The sequence below is a fragment of the Scleropages formosus genome, chromosome 12 (genome assembly GCF_900964775.1).
Source record: "Scleropages formosus chromosome 12, fSclFor1.1, whole genome shotgun sequence".
In the NCBI taxonomy this organism is placed as follows: Eukaryota; Metazoa; Chordata; class Actinopteri; order Osteoglossiformes; family Osteoglossidae; genus Scleropages; species Scleropages formosus.
In genome coordinates this window covers 13,157,019-13,175,977 of record NC_041817.1, presented here as the reverse complement: position 1 = coordinate 13,175,977, position 18,959 = coordinate 13,157,019, and the positions used below count along the sequence as shown (strand labels likewise).

The following is an 18,959-nucleotide window of genomic DNA, read 5'->3' as shown; positions in this document are numbered from 1 at the left end:
TATAATACACAGCACAGTACATAACAACTTAAATGGAGCCTCTGCACTCGACCACTTTGAAACTCGTACTGATCGGACCTGGCCAAGCCCGCTGAGGCACCACGCACCCGGCGCGCTGTGAATGGATTTTTTAATAAAAGTTCACATTTTATCGAAGCACTTAAACGTGTATATTTTGCAGTACATAAGATGGATTTTTCCCCCACTCTTAATTCACTGATTCCCGTCAGTGGAAAAAGCTCTACTGCGCTGTCATCTGTGGAAGAAAAGACAAGAAAGCGGTAACGCTGCACTGTACAAATCCAGTAACAGAGGATGATGGGAAATAATTCTTACTGGCGCTGATTTCTCCAACCTTCACCTACCTTGGCCCACTGCGAATGATTCATTGCTCCATAATTCACAATCGAAGACGTTACTTTCGTAACATTTTTCCTGGACACGATGGCTATATCGATGTTCCTCGAACACGCTTAAGACAACCTGCCTAGAGCTATAGCAACAGTTCATCATTGCGGTCCAGCAGAAAAGGGCTCTCAGTCATTTCAGTCGACAGTTCCAGTGCCATAGAGGCCTGTACATCATTATAAATGTGAGCAATAAGCTTTATCATATCATCTTTTACATTTAAATTGCATTTTTAATACTTATGTCTCAGGCGTGTTAAATCCCTTTATGCCCAAAACCAGAAAACAAATAACAGCTTTAGGAAATACCTGTCAAAATCCTCTGCAGAACTCTCACAGCAACTGTCCGTCAGTATTATTATTATTATTGATGATGATCACACACACTAGCCGAAGCCTCTTGTCCCAAGCGGGGCCGCGGTGAGCTGGAGCCTAACCCCGCAACACAGGGAGTAAGGCTGGAGGGGAAGGGGACACACCCAGGATGGGACACCAATCCATCACAAGGCACCCGAAGCGGGACTGGAACCCCAGACCTGCCAGAGAACAGGACCCGGCCAAGCCCGCTGCGCCACCGCGCCTCCCTAATAATAATAATAAACAGTTTCAGTTTGTTACATGTCTTCCTTTTTTTTTTTTTTTTACATATTTTCCACATTGATATGTCATTTCAGTGTCTAATGATGCTTTAATAAAATGAAAATGGAGGCAGCAGGTAACGCAGTGGTTAGAGCTACAGCTGCCTATGAGCTTGGAGGTTGCAGGTTCCTTCAGCTGTAGTACCCTTGAGCAAGGTACTTACCCCAAACCGCTCTAGTGAAAATTACTCAGGTGTGTAAATGAGTAAATGCAGCGCATAGTCAGGTTTTCACACTGTTCACCAATGCCAAATCCAGTATATGGCCTCACGATGAAAGGCTGGAATGAATTTGAAAGCAGCTACCTTGAAAGCCTTTTACACTCTTGCTGTCCATGTGAGTAAGCGTAAAAGACATTGCAATACAGTAGTGTAAGTCACTCTGCAGAAAAACATCAGCTAAATGAATAGATGAAAATGAATGCGGGATGTAAAACCCCGATGCATGAATGTGAATTAAAGTCCCTAGATGTGTCAGCCTCAATTATTTTGCTGTTCCTGTTTCCAAGGCGACTTAAGATGAGCACTTTACAAAAGTGCTTAAAAGTGAAACGCTGTGTCGACATTAGTTTAGCATCCTAAAGTTGTGAAGAACACAGATTTACAAATAGCTACAAGGCTACAAATCCATAACAGCTTCTGAGAAATAGGCAGGCCTCAGGGGTTTCAATTATTCAGCTCATATTGACAGTTAAGATATTTACAGTCACGAGCACTGCAACCATGTGTGCTGAGCACCATGGAGCGCAACCCGCGTGAGTAGCAGCACAAGCCCTGAGGAAGTGGCGGGCATGTGAACCCCCTCGGACAGGCTCTCACATACAGCGTGTGACTAATCCCCAGCGAAGGAAGATAATCTTACATCAAAAACTGCTGGGAACCGGATGCAACTAAATTCTTGTATATTTAAATTAGAAAAAAAATAACAGCTCTCTTTGTAATGTTGACTTATTAAAAATCACTAAGTAACAAAAAAAGGAACTGCCTTATCTCAAAACACACGCTGCTATGGGATCGTTCAAAATATGTGCAAAGTTCTGGCTATATGCTCGTGGAATGTGTGAAGGCGAAGAGTAAAGGGGGAAACCATTTGAGTAGGTAAGGAAGGCTGTGATAAGTGCACCAGGCCTGTGAACAGGATCTTATCGCTCCAGACACTAATATATTTTGGCAAAACAGGAACTTCAGCAAGTCTGGCAGAGGGGCAAAACATCTTTCACAAATTTCTAATAGCCTGGAACACCTGTGAGATATAGTGCACATGTTGTTTAGAATACCATGGCGCAGGAGCAGTAATGTGTACCACACATTTTGCTTCTGAGAGATTGTTTCAGACAATAATAACATACCAATACTAAAAAGCAAAATTCATTGCCAGCTACCCAATTAATTACTTTAGGCGGTAATATCTTGATCCAAAAAAGTGCTTTTTGTTCCGTGGGAATGCTGGAACTACAGGAATGTAGATTAGAAAAAGCTAAATAATCACATTTCTAATCGACCAGTCAGAAGATAAAAAGAACAAAATTTCAAAAAAAAAAAATAAATAAAAACATCATTCAGTTGCCTTGGTATGAGAAATTTAATCAAATTAGTCATTCAGCTTCCAGCTGCTCTGTATAATTAAAGGAGTAACGATAGCATATTTCCTTTTAATAACTCTGGATTTTAAAATATATTTTTCAGACTCTTTGAGTTAGGGTTTTAAAATTATATATGCACCTTGCTCTAAAAATACCCATGCATGTGTGCACTGATTACAACACACACACACACATTTTCAGAACTGCTTGTCCCATACAGGGTCACGGGGAACCGGAGCCTAACCCGGCAACACAGGGCGCTGGAGGGGACACACCCAGGACAGGACGCCAGTCCGTCGCAAGGCACCCCAAGCAGGACTCGAACCCTAGACCCACCGGAGAGCAGGACTGTGGTCCAACCCACTGCACCACTGCACCACCGCACCCCCGCCTGATTACAACTGATATATTAAATCAATTGCATTTTCAAACAAATGAATTTGAAATGGATTTAACTGAGATCTGTCAAAAACTATAATTGTGGTAATCTTGCAAAAAAACTAGCATAGAAAACACTAGAATCTCACAAGGCTAAACTCATGAGGCCAGCTGTGGTTTACTTGCTTTCCCAAAAGAAACTGTCTACCCCGACTCTGATGGGACAACACACGCTGTTTATTTGTACACATTAGCAACATGGATGGATGGAAGTGCCATCGAGGTGAATCCAACTCATTGCAGACACATGCATGGATTTCTATGTAAGGGGGAGAACCAGAAGTGGGTTACTAGCGCCTTCTTCTGTGCATGTCTGCAGGGTGCAAGCTCGGCACAACCTAAACTGGACTTGAACCTACACCCATACAACAGGTCAGGACCTACCATGCAGTGCACCATGTCTCTATTAGTGAGATAGGGCTCCTTTCATGTGTTGCCCTCACGCACATGCTTTTATACTCATATTTATTTCAGCGCACATACTTTTCTTAAGTAAACCATGTATATAAATCAATTGAAGTTAATATACAGAATTTTTACAAGAACTGTGTCACAGAGCATGGTATATACCACAATATGCATGAAGTTTTCTACAACTCTAACTCACACACACGGGCTGAAGCCACTTAACCCAAGCAGGGTCACGGCAAGCTGGAGCCTAATCTGGCAACACAAGGTGCAGGGTAGGAGGGGGAGGGGACGCTAGTTTATTGCAAGGCACCCCAAGCAGGACTCAAACCCCAGACCGGCCAGAAAGTGGGACCTGGCCAAACCTGTTGTGCCACCACACCCCCCTTTGCACAGAAAATGACTGTTTAAAATAGTAAGATAACCAATTTGTTTCTCTTGGCTGCTTCTGGAAGTCTGTTTTGCTCTATAGTGGTCAACCCCCATCGTCAGGAAGTGCAAGGGTGTCACCCCATAAGGCTCCCTTGCCTGCACTGTATTTGTTAAAGGACAGAGGTTTCAGTTCATACTCAGCCAAGGGTTATTATACCATGTAGGCGGAATCCACATGGCAGCTGCAGGGATTAGTTATTTCAGCAACAATTGTCTTCTGATCTTTTCTTATTGTCTCAAAAAATGTGTTCCAATCATAGAGAAAACATCTGTGTCATCCATGCAGCAGGATTGGACAAACTACTGACTTCAACCTCACATACAAACAAGGAGAAAGGGGCTTTTCTCTTTTTTTCTCAAGTTAAAACATAAAAACCAAGCATACCTTAGCATTCAAGGTCTATGGTGTCTTCTCTGATTTTAACAGTTAAATAAAAAGCTGACTGTAGACCAGCATTTACCCTCAACTAGAATGGCACAACCAGGATTTCTTTTTTTTTTTTGTTTTACATCATCAGAGAACCATGTCAAAGAAGTTAAAGAGAACAATTTAATAGAATAAAGATACAGAAAGTTAAAGCAGGAAACTGTAAACATTTCCTCCCTGTATCAGTTCCAAAAAATGTTTGCTTTTACAGGCTTTGCTGCTTTACAATCTGAAGGGTACGAGTATGAATTCCCACACATGCTGTTGTAGCCTAGATCAATGCATTTATCCTGAACTGCTATAGTGAAAAATTACCCCGATGTACAAATAGGAAAATAATTGCAAGTAGTTTAGAACAGTATATTATAACAAGTGGACTTGGACAAAGATATGAACTAAATAATTCAGCATAAATATTCAGCGTAGGGGGTGCGGTGGCGCAGTGGGTTGGACCACAGTCCTGCTCTCCAGTGGGTCTTGGGTTCGAGTCCTGCTTGGGGTGCCTTGCGACAGACTGGCGTCCCGTCCTGGGTATGTCTCCTCCCCCTCTGGCCTTACGCCCTGTGTTGCCGGGTTAGGCTCCGGTTTCCCGCGACCCCGTATGGGACAAGCGGTTCTGAAAGTGTGTGTGTGTGTATTCAGTGTAGTCTGGTTTCTGCTGTTGCTTGATATATACCATTCCTAGAGATAAGTTTTCTTTGCAGTGAGTACCAAGGTCTGTCCCATATTGACATGTTGTCAGTTTTTCTGTATAAATCTATATACACTCAGCCTTCATAGGGGAAGGTCCCATGCAAAAAAAGGCAAAACAAACAAACAAAAAAAACCCTCTACAACACACACACACACACACACACACAATGTATACTCACATATACACATATGTATATATACTGTCTGTTTTTCGTATATTGTTCTGTTTTTCTTTAATTTATAAGAAGATGAAAAAATGGGACAATGTTTCACAATGGTTATGACTGCAGTTTTTATGCTGGGCTATGGTTTGTCTCTTTGGTATAACTGGATGTGTACATAAGACTGTCTGCTATATTAAAATGTGTGAGGAAAAGGTCATGAATAAGTGGAAATGCACACAGAGTAAGTAGATAACAAAAGCTTGGCAGGCTTAACACACAGAAAACCACCAACATTACTATTTTTTCTGCACCGTAAATCAGAAATTGTGCTAATGTTTTACCTTAAAAAAGTTCACGTTTACAGGGGGATGCGGTGGCACAGCAGGTTTGGCTGGGTCCTGCTCTCTGGTGGGTCTGGGGTTTGCATCCCGCTTGGGGTGTCTTGCAATGGACTGGCATCCCATCCTGGCTGTGTCCCCTCCCCCCTCCATCCTTGCGTCCTGTGTTGCTGGGTTAGGCTTCGGTTTGCCACGACCTCACTGGGGACAAGCGGTTTTGGACAGTGTGTTTGACTCGATATTTACTTACGTGTTCTTTAGTCAATCATGCTTGTAAAGCTGTTGCAATATTGAGCTGTTTAGACAGCGTTACAAAAGGCTATTGTGAAAAAAAGTGGAACTAATTCAATGAGCCAGATTTGCGAATGGCCCCATGTGAAAAACAAACGCAAACAAAACAAAAGACAGAGAAAGGCCTCGATCGCTGCGGCTCCACTCTGCCTGGGAAGAGCCTTCGGAACAGCCAACTTCTTTAAAACAAGCGGCACACTCGAGACTTCTGTTCCCAACAGTGAGAGAAAAAGATCCGTGGCTGATAGCAAGCGCCGGCACAGGAAGCCGCACAATTCCAGGCAGGAACACAGGAAGGGCAGATTCCCTTCTGTCCAGGGCGCTGGAGTAAAACAAGAGAAGACAGAGTTACACACAGTAAAGTGTGCCCCACCGCACTGAGTAACACTGTCGGTAAGGCACTAAGCACCGCCCGCTACACACCCGGAGCGTATACACACACTGTAGGTGATCAGCTGTACTTACTCATATTGCTCCTAATTTAGCCAATGCTTTCGACCAAGGAAACGTACATCATTGATTCATTTAGCAGAAACTTTTCTCCAAAGCTGCGTACAGCTCAGAGGAAACAAAAGTGCATTTCACCAACAGTTGGACATATACAGATACACATTTCACAAAGAAGTAAATTCATCAAATACTGCCGTTTAACCAGTATACTTTACATGAGTAGCTGCACATAGAAATGATGGGGAGTTTTTTTTTTTTTTTTTAAATAGAAAACGCAGTAAAGGTTTCAAGAGCAGATAGGAGACCAAGAGAGAAGCGGGTCCAAAAGAGATGTGCTCAGAGACTCTTTGTTAATGCTGACAGGGATTCAGCAGTTCTTTGTGAACATGAGATGTGTAAAAAGAGCTACTTTCAATTACTCAGCCATTTGTATAGCTGGAAATTCTTACTGGAGCCCTTTAGAGTAGGTACCATGTTCAAAGTACTGCAGCAGGGCTGTGATTCCAATAAAGGACCTTCGAATAAGAAGAAAATGGATCTAAGCACTGTGCTACCTGCTGGCCAATGCACAGCTGCTGAGGTCAGGCCGCAGAGACACTGAAGAGGTCTGAATAGCCACACACATACTATATAGGTCAGGATGTCCACATTGCACATGATGCTTATATTTAGAAGTGTAATTCTGAGAAGAGTTTCGGTTGGTGTCTCTCAGTTATACTTTTCCATTTCCCATAGTTTTCTGATATGGCTCGAAGTGAAAACCAAAAACAACTGAAAGGTAATTTTGTCTTTTAGAATTTCCAGCTTTAACAGTTGCTGGAAGAGGTAAATATGATATCTGACTTGAGTTTATGTTTAGTGTGGACTAAGCTATTGGTGAGTGTAGTATTAACTGGGGGGGGTGCAGTGGCACAGTAGGTTGCACCAGGTCCTGCTCTCCAGTGGGTCTGGGGTTTGAATCTCACTTGGGGTGCCTTGCGATGGACTGGCGTCCTGTCCTGGGTGTGTTCCTTACGCCCTGAGTTGCTGGGTTAAGCACTGGTTCCCCACGAACCTGTATGGGACAAGCGGTTCAGAAAGTGTGTGTGTGTGAGTATTAACTGGTGAAGCTATTTCCTATAAGCAGCTACTTGTATAATGTGCGTGATTAAAAAAAAAGAGAGTGGAATCAAGATAACTAACTGTTTCGACAATCACATTTGTGGCTGCCATTTTTCACCTGTTGTGCAAGACATGCTTGATTACTCTGTGTTGTATGTCACTTTGGAGAAAGGTATCTTCAAATTGAATAAAGGGAAATGTAAAAGTAAATATGCAATGGCTAGAAAGTGACTAAATATATACAATGCATATTTATGTTTTATCCATGTTCAATATGTAATTCAGTTAGGTGTACATTACCCTTGCACCGGGGGGGCGTGGTGGCACAGTGGCGCAGTGGGTTGGACCACAGTCCTGCTCTCCAGTGGGTCTGGGGTCCGAGTCCCACTTGGGGTGCCTTGCGACGGACTGGCGTCCCGTCCTGGGTGTGTCCCCTCCCCCTTCGGCCTTACGCCCTGTGTTGCCGGGTTAGGCTCCGGTTCCCTGCGACCCTGTATGGGACAAGCGGTTCTGAAAGTGTGTGTGTGTGTACCCTTGCACCATTTAAGGATTTTAATCTTTAATGCACCATTTAAGGATGTTCAACTTAAACATTTACAGATTAATAAAACTGCTTTTCCGCAAAATTTATTAATCTAAAAACTACCTGTATATATGTGTAGGTGTGTAAAAGTTACAGAGACATAATAAGGAATGGTTATATGGCTTAATAGTACCCTCTACAGCACTAAGAAAGAACACTGATCACCAAAATAGCTAGCGATTTTTAGTATGAAAGTTATACTGTGTGAGAAAGTTGGAAAAAGCTGAAAAGATTGTGACTTTGTTATATACAGTTGGCAGTAGCTGGTACTGTAGTGGTTAGTGCTATTGCCTTTGCACCCAAAAGGTACAGGTTCAAGCCTCACCTCTAGCTGTAGTATCCCTGAGCAAGGTACTTACCCTAAATTGCTCCAGTAAAATAACCCAGCTGTAGAAATGGGTAAATAATCGTAAAATACCTTAACACTGCAGTTGCTTTAGAGAAAAGCATTAGCTAAATGAACAAATGTAAATGTGTACATAGACATGTCCACAATAAATGAATTACAGCCTAAAGTCAAACACAAGTCACTCTCTCCATGCTCACCACCACCTTACAATACAGAAAAATCTTAACAAAATTACAACCAGGAACACTTTTGCGTAACTCTGCAGGGTCACTGCAGTTCCATTTATCCATTTACTATCACACTGAAGAACTATACTAACACACTACCCAGGTCAATGTGCTGAATCAGTAATCTGTTGGCAGTTCATTAAGATTTAAATTGTGTGTGTGTTTTTTTTTTTCTTTATACCACACTGGATCTAATGGTTAACATCCCATAATGTTGTTCTGTGAGTGAGGCATACAGCAAAAAAACATCAAACTCAGCATAACACTGCTGCTCTCATACAGACAATAAATTAGTACTGTTTCCCCCCAGAGTTGTAAAATTGACTGCCGTTTAAGAGTTTGCATTTAAAACACAGTTATGCCATTACTTTATTCAGAGACGAGTAACCTTCAGTCAACCAAAAAGGTTTATGAGATGTTCAGATCATTTACTGTCCCTTTCATTTATTTTCCTGTAGTGTGGATCACACACTTTTCATAATTACAGCTAATGTTTTCCCATCTTAAACGCACCCAAGATGGGTACTTTATAGTCCACCAGCCGGGACGGTGATTAAAATTTAATAGGCACTTATTAAGTTTGTTTACGTTCCAATACTAAGATATTATTCCAGAATTTGAGAGACAACTGGAAATGAAAGAAAGTTCATACAAAACAATAATGGGAATTCACACACACACATTTTCAGAACCGCTTGTCCCATACGGGGTCACGGGGAACCGGAGCCTACCCGGTGACACACAGGGCGTAAGGCCGGAGGGGGAGGGGACATACCCAGGACGGAACGCCAGTCCATCGCAAGGCACCCCAAGCGGGACTCGAACCCCAGACCCACCGGAAAGCAGGACTGTGGTCCAACCCACTGCGCCACTGCACCTAATGGGAATTCAATATAATATATCTCTCGTGACCACAGAAGAATAAATAACGGCAAGGGTTACTGTGTACTGCGTACAATGGATGTCAAATAACGGCCAGAATATTATATTGATTGAATGTATTATTTCGCAAGAAATTCAAGAAATGATGCAAATGTGAAATTGTTGATAATCGGTATAAAAACGTTTTAGAGTCTCCAGATTCCAAAAACAACTTTTATTTGATTGAGAACTGCGACTACACACCTAAGTTGTGCTCTTATATACACTTGTATTCGTTTTCTTTGCCTGTGTTGTACTTGAAATCATACTACTAATACTAAGTAGCTATACTAAGTACTAAACAACCGGAAGCGTCGGGAAATCTTGAACGTAGAGCATGCTGGGAAAAGAGAGGAAGTCGCCATCTTGCTTTTATTCCCCCAAGTAAGTAGTGGGAATGTAGTGTGCGATTAAGCGGCGGTAATAATGGGTCGTTCTCGTAGTCGCAGTTCATCGCGCTCCAAGCGTTCAAAAAGCAGCAAGCACAGTAAGAAACGGAGCCGCTCCCGGTCGCGAGACAGGACTAAAAAGCGCTCGAAGTCTCGTGAGGCAAAGAGAAACCGGCGGCGGGACTCGCGATCCCGGTCACACTCGACTACGACTACTACTACTACTACTACGACCACCACGTCCAGGAGGGAGCGAGAGAGAGAGCGGGAAAGAGCTCTGTCGCCTCCGGAGAGGATCGATATATTCGGGCGTACGCTGAGCAAGAGAAGCGCTCTTGACGAAAAACATAAGAAAGAAGAGGAGGAGAAGAAAACCGAGCTCGAGAGACAGAGGAAAATGTAAGTGAGAGAGCACAGTTGCGTTGGTTGTTGCTAAACACAGCGGCGGGCAGTTTCGGGTTACGTGGAATCATCATGTAAATCATGCGAAACCGGCCGGTCGGTGGCATCGCTGCACGCGCGAGTACGGTCCGTGCAGCCAAATGCGCGCGCGCGCCCGCCCCTGAATCACGTCTTGCCACTCGCCCTGCTACGCAGGCTGACGCTTTTTTTTTCCTCGCCTCGGGCGTCTCGGTGAAAATAATAATCCATTCCTAGTACAAGAATCTCTAAATAATGTAACGGTCCCTTTCGAACTGGAGTGGTTGGGCTAGTGTTATGCAAGAGAGAGAGAGAGAGAGGCTTCCTCGTAGTGATGCTGCAAGAAGTGGTAGGTAGATCAACAACATGTTTCCTCTTGCAGTTGACTGGTAGAAACATTGTATGGAGTTTTGCCAGTCTTTCAGTAAGGCCTTTACCTACCTAGTGTACAGACACACCGTACCTTTTCGGCTCTCCTATCCCATGACCAAGATCTCACCATTTTTAGTGAGTCTCTTTCGGCCATGGAGCAACGTGACGTGCAGGTGACGAAGTTAGGCCCTTGGAATCTTGGATTTGTCATTTTGCAGTTTCAAGGAGCCCCTTTCATATATAATAGTACTACTATGGGTTAAAAAAATACAATGTATAGAAAAAACAGTGCGTTTTCCCATTGTAATAATGGAAAATGCCATAATATGGACCACTGTGAAATAAAATTACGTAAGTATATAGACCTACACACGCATTGTCTGAAACCGCTTGTCCCAAGCGGGGTCGCGATGAGCCGGAGCCTAACCTGGCAACACAGGGCACAAGGCTGGAGGGGGAGGGGACACACTCGGGACGGGACGCCAGTCCATTGCAAGGCACCCCTATTGAACTTCCATTATATTTGCTAGGTGTTCCTTTGCTTCTCCATCGTAGGCATTTGTGATGAATAAACAGGAAATGTAAAAAGTTGCTTTATGTATTCAAACTTTGTTTGAAACCACACGAAACTAGACAGTAGTAGTACGTAGGCTGGATGCAAAGCATAGACAAATAGCAAAATGATGCTTGGAGGAGGATGATGGCATGGTATATAGCATGATTGTTTCCTTTTGGTATTTATCTTGTGCTACAACTATTCATAACTATTTGATAGTTGTCTCAGTTGTTTTTGATTTAATATTATCTAAGAAAAATTTTAAATAATATAAAACACACACTTGTGTAACAAAGTTACCGAAAATGCATCTCTGTAGGTTTTTGATGCAAGGGTAACTGCGTCTTTAATTCATGTTACCCTGGGGACCTTTTTAGTCAGTGATTTTAGTCATGCATACTTGCAAAAGATTTTCCTGCTTAAGTGTTTCATAATTAATGTCACATATTTCCTTAAACTTGATACGTTTCTTAATTGCAGAACATCACTTTCTGACATGCAGAAGAGTCTCCACCTCTTACCGCCTGTATAGTCAGGAACACAGTTTTATTTTGAGATGAATACCAAATTCATACAAGTCTCTTTTGTAGTAAGTAGTGATTTGAATGATTAGGTCAGTGTTTTTGCCAGTATCTTAGTATCATTCTAACAATTATTTGATTGGTGTAAAATGAATTTTATACTCACTGCTTGTTCATTTTTTTTTTTTCTCCAGACGCCAGCAGGAGATTGAAGAGAAGCTGATCGAAGAGGAGACAGCGCGCCGCGTGGAGGAGCTGGTAGCCAAGCGTGTTGAGGAGGAGCTGGAGAAGCGAAAAGATGAGATTGAGCGGGAGGTGCTGCGGCGTGTGGAAGAAGCAAAGCGCATCATGGAGAGACAGCTACTGGAGGAGCTGGAACGCCAGCGCCAGGCAGAGCTTGCTGCTCAAAAGGCCAGAGAGGTAACGCTTGGTCGTGGGGAACACAGGCCCCCCAGGGGAGTCCCATGGCAAAACTTTCACAGGGGAGTAACTGGGGGGTGAGATGGGTCTGCATCGTCACTGCAGCTTATTTCTGTGTTAGAGACCTCAGAGGGAAGCAGCTGCTTTCTAAACCAGCTGCTGAATAAGTTCAGCCCTGGGATTTATTGCCAGGCATCAGGCTTGGGAGAAGAGGTTGTTTGCTTAGTGAAGTATTCCGTTGTTTTTACATTTGCATTTATTCATTTAGCAAACGCTTTTCTCCAAAGTGACGTACATCTCAGAGAAGGGATACATATACAGCTAGGCGTGGTTCTTAATCCTTGTCTTTGCACCCTTGGATGTTCCAAGTTTTTTACACTGCTCACTTGAGACATTTTCTGTCATTAAAATGGCTTTGGAAGTAAAAACTGTTACGGGAAAGATGATTCAAGAATATTGTAACACTAATTGTTACAGTCCTCAGCTCACACTTTTAACATGTTTTCAGGCATGCCATTTATTAAATTAACAGCTCAATGAAACCTAATTAAGACATTAGTTCAAAAACATAGAGGAAGGACCAGGGTGGAGAACCACTTGATCTAGATCACATTTCCAGTTTCATGTGAAACTTTTGCCATGGCTGTGTTATTGACATGTCAGTTTCCTCCCTAATCCATACTTCCCCCCTTTCTTTTGTTTAAATTTGTATCATTGTAATAGTTAAAAGTCCAAAATAAATTCCATTTGCAAAATAACGTTTTTTACTACACTTTTTGTTGTCCATACATGTTTACTACAGATACAGTTTCATCTTTTGTCTAATATTCTTTCATTGTTTAGGTTCTCTCTAAAATACCTTAAGGACACCCCCAGGGATGCAAATCCTCTTGTACTTTAAAGCGTCACTCCCAGATAGTTCTGTGTACTCAGTGCCGGTTTAACGTATTTATCGTTTACCAACAGAAGCATAGCAGCACCGTTTACTATAAGAGATCTTCCATATTTCAGCATTTTCTTCTCTAGTGATTGCTTTGGCGGATGGTATGTTAAGTACACACTTATGTTTTAAGAATTTCACAGATCAGTTTAGCTTTAAAACTTTTGTCTTTGGAGAAGCTGATTGGCTGAAGATTTATCCATAGAGCAATACTGCTTTATCCTTACAGTATTTTACATTCCACACAGGAACCAAATTGAATTTGACAGTATTTGTCGATGGTAGTGCTGTATCACACTACTCAAGCGGTTTATATTGTAAGACAAGTTATTACAACTAGTCATGAAAAGTCTAAATTACCCTAATCTCCATTTAGCAGTTTAGTTTTTTTTTTTCATTATTTATATAGTATGCTTTGCAGTGTTATCATGTCACTCCACAAATACTGGGAAGCACAAATGTAGGTACCATTGTATAAATTTCTATTCCTGTTCCTGGTATACAAGACCATCGTTTCTGGATTAACCTTGTATCTTTTTTCCAACTAACAAGGTCACATGTACTTTTATTTTCTTATGAACTGTTTGCTATAGGATTTAAATTTTGATACATTTTTGTTCTTCCTCAACCGCGATGGCTGCGTTGTCTGCAGTCCTCAGCTCGGCTGCTGACCTGCTACCAAACTGCCACTGTACTACATTGTATGTTTCTTGTGGAAAAAGTCATTAAAGGGTGGCAAGCTGGGCTGCAGACGCAGTCGTATTGCACCTGCTAACCATACAGATCAGTTGTAAAGAGGAAGCTGGTGAGTTTGGCGGCCCAAGAAGCACTTCTCTCTCTACAGGACACACTGGACAAGACAGTAAATATTCACCTTTTAATGCTCATAGTTAAAGAAATTGTAGGTACACAGGAACGAAAATGCGTAGGTATATGTGCATTGGTGAGCCAAAAATATTCCACCCTTTCTACATATGTTAATGTTGTTTCTGACTTTATTAAGAAACTGATAAGTTCATTAATTTTGAAAAGTAGTGTTCAGTAGCAGTTAGTTCTTTAAAAAAAAAAAAAAAAAGTCTGCATAGTTTTGTAAAGTTAGGCAAATGTGTTTCCTGGAATTGCTACTGTATGTTACAAGACTTAGATCTAGTTGGTTAAATATTGTTCAGGATTATTTTTCCTGCTCTCACCAAAGGATGGAAATTATATTTGTTTCTGTCCCTCTTACTTTCTTCTCTTATTTTTTCCCAGTATATATATATATGTGTGTATGTGTGTGAGTGAAATAGAGAGAGGTAGAGAGGAGCATGCATGTTAGTTGTGAACTTGCATGGGGGAATTTGTGCAGGTTGGCACCCGACTGTGAATGTGTGTATGTATCTAAGTTAAGGTGTGTGTATATCTTTTTGTGTTTGTGGTAGGGGGAGGCTAAATGTGAGGATTAGAGGTAAGGCTCCCTTGCTGTAGCTTATCAGGTGAGAGCTGACAGGGCTAAGCAGTGAGGGACAGGAAGGCAGGAGCGACCTTCTGTAGAAGCCCGTGCATGGTCATAACATATCATCGTGTCACCACTCTAGGAGGAGGAAAAATCCAAAAGGGAGGAGCTGGAGAAAATCTTGGAAGAGAATAACCGTAAGATTGCTGAAGCTCAGGCCAAACTGGTAGGTTCACTTTTTAAAGGTTCTGTATTTGAAGGGGGGGGCTGAGTGTGTCCATTCAGCCATAACTGCCCATTTTTGAACTTTTCTATTTTTTTCTGTCTAGTAATATGCTTGTACCAATAGATTTTAAGATTTAACATTAGCTTTAAGGAGTTTTTCAAGCGATCTAGAGTGAAACTAGTTTAATTGGTATGCCTGATATACTTTGATTTACTGTGTACAGTTGTATTTAGTATTAGAAGATAATAGTAAATGTATAATAAAAATTGAAATGGGTGAGAAACTGTTCTGTTGTAGTTTTGTCAGTATGGTGCGTCTGTGTGTGGTGAGTAGTGGTTTGGTTTTTTGTGCAGGTAGATTATTTTGTTTGTATTACGGAATAGGACAGTACCAATGGAAATATTTGGTGCTTTTTTGTTTGTCTGACCCATTTTGTTGTCTTTTTCTAGGCTGAGGAACAGTTGAAAATCGTTGAAGAGCAGAGAAAAATTCATGAGGAGAGGATGAAATTAGAGCAGGAAAGACAGCGCCAGCAGAAGGAAGAGCAGAAAATAATCCTAGGGAAAGGGAAGTCCAGGCCCAAACTGTCCTTTTCATTGAAAGCTGCTGATTGACAGCCTGGACATGGACCACATGCCCCGTGTTTGGTAGCTTCATGTTGAAGTGTTCCCTGGAAAGCTTGGCTTGCTCTTACTGCTCAGGTGGTCTGTGCACAACATTGTTATGGATTAAGAGAAAACTTGACTCAATTTGAACATGTCCAACTCATTGTTATATGACTAATGTTACATTGATTTTTGTTTTTAATTGTTGGATAGAAAACTTTCACCTATCTGGTACTACAATACACAAGTGGATCCTTTTGTTAAAACAACACAGTGTAGATGCAGGTGACAGAATCTTAAATAGGTTATTGTTTAACCTGATGACATTGAGTCTTGCAGGATGGAGATGCAAGTTTATTGAACAGAAGGGGCAAAGGAGTGGTGAATGAAATGTAAGCCCAGTGACTTGTCTTACACTCAGCAGACAACCCTTTGGCTTCCTCAGACGTCTGTACTTTTGTTAAAATACTCTGCTTTAAATATAGTTCGAGAATAAGACTTAGAACATTTTTTTTAAACATTTTCATAAAGTGTAATCTTTTAACTGAAATCTAATGAGTACAAGGAGGGGAGGACTTGTGTAATACTTCATTATATTGAATCTGATGTGACATCCTCTCTAAGATTTTCCTGAATCCACAGATACGGTAAGATCTTTTGCACTGTTTATTTGGAGTAAAACTCATTTAAGTTGTTAATGTTTTGGGTCAAAATCTTTTTTTATGTAGTGCTTTCAAAACAAAAAGATTATAAAGACTATCCTTAATGCAGGTAAGGTCAACAAGTTTCATGTTTATATTGGGAATATGATGTGTGGAAGTTTATGCGAGATGTGTGTGTGGCTGTGTGTGTGGCTGTTGTGCCTTCTTGCAGACGGATACAGGGGGGGTTTGTGGATACAGTCAGACATTGTACAGTTTTTTTCCTTCCATGGTGTACTATTAAAACACAATCATAAGGTGTACTGCTCATCCCTGTTTTACTGCCTGAATATAAAATAAAAGATTCGTGAACACCTGAGATGTACTGTAGATGTTTGTAATCTTTTTTTAAGTTGATAAAATTTGTCTACCCCGATGGGGACAAATTTGGCAGAGATTTAGGATCTGCTGCCTTGTTTTCATTCCATGATCGCATTTACATTTTTGTAACATTTACATGATTGCTTTACACACCAGGTAAATATGTCGTCGTTTATGGTATTAATCCGGTGATAATTAAAAGTTGGTCTCAAGCTTGAAGGTCATCGCTCTTAGCAGACTGGTCTCTAAAGGCTGAAGGAGCTTCAGTGCCACTTCATTTACATTGTGTGGGGACATGACGTGCTGCGTTAAGGAGCGCTTTGCCGGTTCGGTCCACGTCGCCGCTATCCAGGGAGATCCGCTGTATGTGAAATATCCCATACGGTTTAATCCTTTTTGTTGTTTTATACTGTAAACATTGTATGCCTGAAATGATGATGGAACTTTAGTTAATCCAAAAATCCCCAAGATATACTTTAACTTGCCTCGCACAAATTAGCTGGGGTTACGGTTTGTTTGTGCCTTTGACAATCATCACCCCAGTAGCCACGTGGGAAAGCGCTGCAGCGTCCCGCCCTTTGTCATCGCGCTGTCCAGTGGTGTGTGTGTGTGTGTGTGTGTGCGCGCGCGCAGATCGAAAGATCTAGCTCCTTGTACACACCTTCTTCTAGAATCCGAGCAGCCTGTGTGGTACAGACAGCATCCAAACGTATACACGGAGAACCGAGGCTCCAATCGCCACTGACACGTGTACTTTTCGGGGTCGCCGAACAACTGCACATATATGATATGTGAGTAAATGTCTTACACGCTCAGTCTCTATGAAATCCTATGTGATGTTGCCCACTTTATTACAGCTGTTATCACTTTAAGGTAGGAGCGCCTAAGAAGTGCGGTTGTGGTATGATAAAACACGGTACAGCCTAGTATTCTACTCTCCCGTTACTTCGAATTCCCGACATATTCAATTATGCACACATTTCAATAATGAGTTGCAATAATATTACAGGATATAAACGGGTTGTATGATAACGGATAATACTATACAACTAAGCCTAAGCTGAGCGCAATAATGTTAAGAATATTAACTTATCAGCAGTGCAACGGCTGTATGAAGTAGTATGTGAACCGTTCAGTATTTTTAACAGCTTATTTTGTGTGCAAACACCAAGTCTCGCCTCTGAGCATAAATATTTATCTTACTGAATAGACGCGAATACGATTTCAGCACCGAAAACCGTTTCGCTTCCCGTAAATGTACACCTAGAGGAAGTTATTTTTTTCTATTCAGCCTTATATAGTTTTGGGGTAAAAGTGTTAATTTCATGCCTACTAGAAGAATCAATCAGCAACGGCGTAACAAAAAGTTTCCACGTTACGTAGCGTGTATACTGTATAGTGATGGTGCGCTTGCGTGGATGTACTGATAAACTCGGAGCCCCACGTGAAAACAACCCCGCAAAATACTGTAGAAACACGCGCGGTATCCGAATTGAACCGTCTTTTGCTAAGAAATCGGACCTCTTGTTAGGCACCAGTGCACAATGTTGGGGGCACAGCGGCGGACTTGAGCTTAGTTTGAGCGCTCTGAGAGGTAACAAGATCAAAATCGTGTCATCTGGATCCGGGGGATCATTCGAGAAACTAGTGAAATGCGTCGGAAGACCAAGAGAATATCAAATTCCTGCATGCCGATTGGTTGTAGCAGCGTTCCTGGACGCTACCACCACCATCACTATAATAATGATGATAATAATCATTAGTGATGGTGGTAGTAACAGTAGCAATTCTAGGAAAATTACTTACGTAATTTTATTAATTTAAAAGAATTCCTAACTGGAATAATACGCAATATAATACAAACGTAGCTATAACTTTTGGAAATGTACATTATTTTTTGTGTTGTTTAACCACACAGGCTTCAAATGAATAATTTCCCCGGGCTCCTCCGTCGACTTCACAACTGACCACTAGACGGCACTGTTGCCTTTCGAGAAACAATCCTTCGTAATGCTTAATATGACATGTTGAACCTGGAGCGAATTACTAACCCCACCTTTTAAACTATGAACGTTCCTTATCAATCCTGTCATTACATGGATTTACGCGAGCGGGTTGAGGAGGACAACACGTGTGATTATTGCAGTATCATAATCAGTCATGCAGCTCAACTATGTTAAGTACAATGAAAACTCTTTTTTATGCGACTTTCATGGAAGTTTCTTTAAATTAAACTTTATAAAAACCCTGCGACGGACTGGCGTACCGTCCAGTGTGAAACCCCACCCAGCCTTGTGATTGCGGACCGCCGCGACCCTGACCAGGACAAGGCGCGGTTTGCGAAAGTGAGCAGTAATTCAGTGAGTGAGTATTATATGTGAATAGGAAAGAAAAAGAGACTCTAGGTGCAGCACTTTTCTCCGACATTTGCATTTCGAAATTTCTCTAAATTACGTGTTCTACCATTTTTCCCAGATCTTACTTTCGATCCTGTAACCGAAGCAGTTTGGAACGCGGTAATTTATTATGCTCGGTTGCACTTTCACCACATGTTGGTTAAACTGGCTGCGGAGCTGCGCTTCTCTGATGCCTCGAGCGAGTCAC

At 41.8% G+C, this 18,959-nt stretch overlaps 1 protein-coding gene across 1 annotated transcript; it reads left to right on the top strand.

The window, feature by feature from the left end:
• The first annotated feature begins 9,780 nt into the window (after positions 1–9,780).
• On the top strand, positions 9,781–16,353 carry LOC108938395 (arginine and glutamate-rich protein 1-like). Its single transcript, XM_018758948.2, has 4 exons — positions 9,781–10,237; positions 11,902–12,127; positions 14,645–14,728; positions 15,178–16,353. Exons 1-4 carry the CDS (start codon positions 9,876–9,878, stop codon positions 15,340–15,342), a joined length of 837 nt encoding a protein of 278 aa, XP_018614464.2. The 5' UTR covers positions 9,781–9,875; the 3' UTR covers positions 15,343–16,353.
• Positions 16,354–18,959: the final 2,606 nt, after the last annotated feature.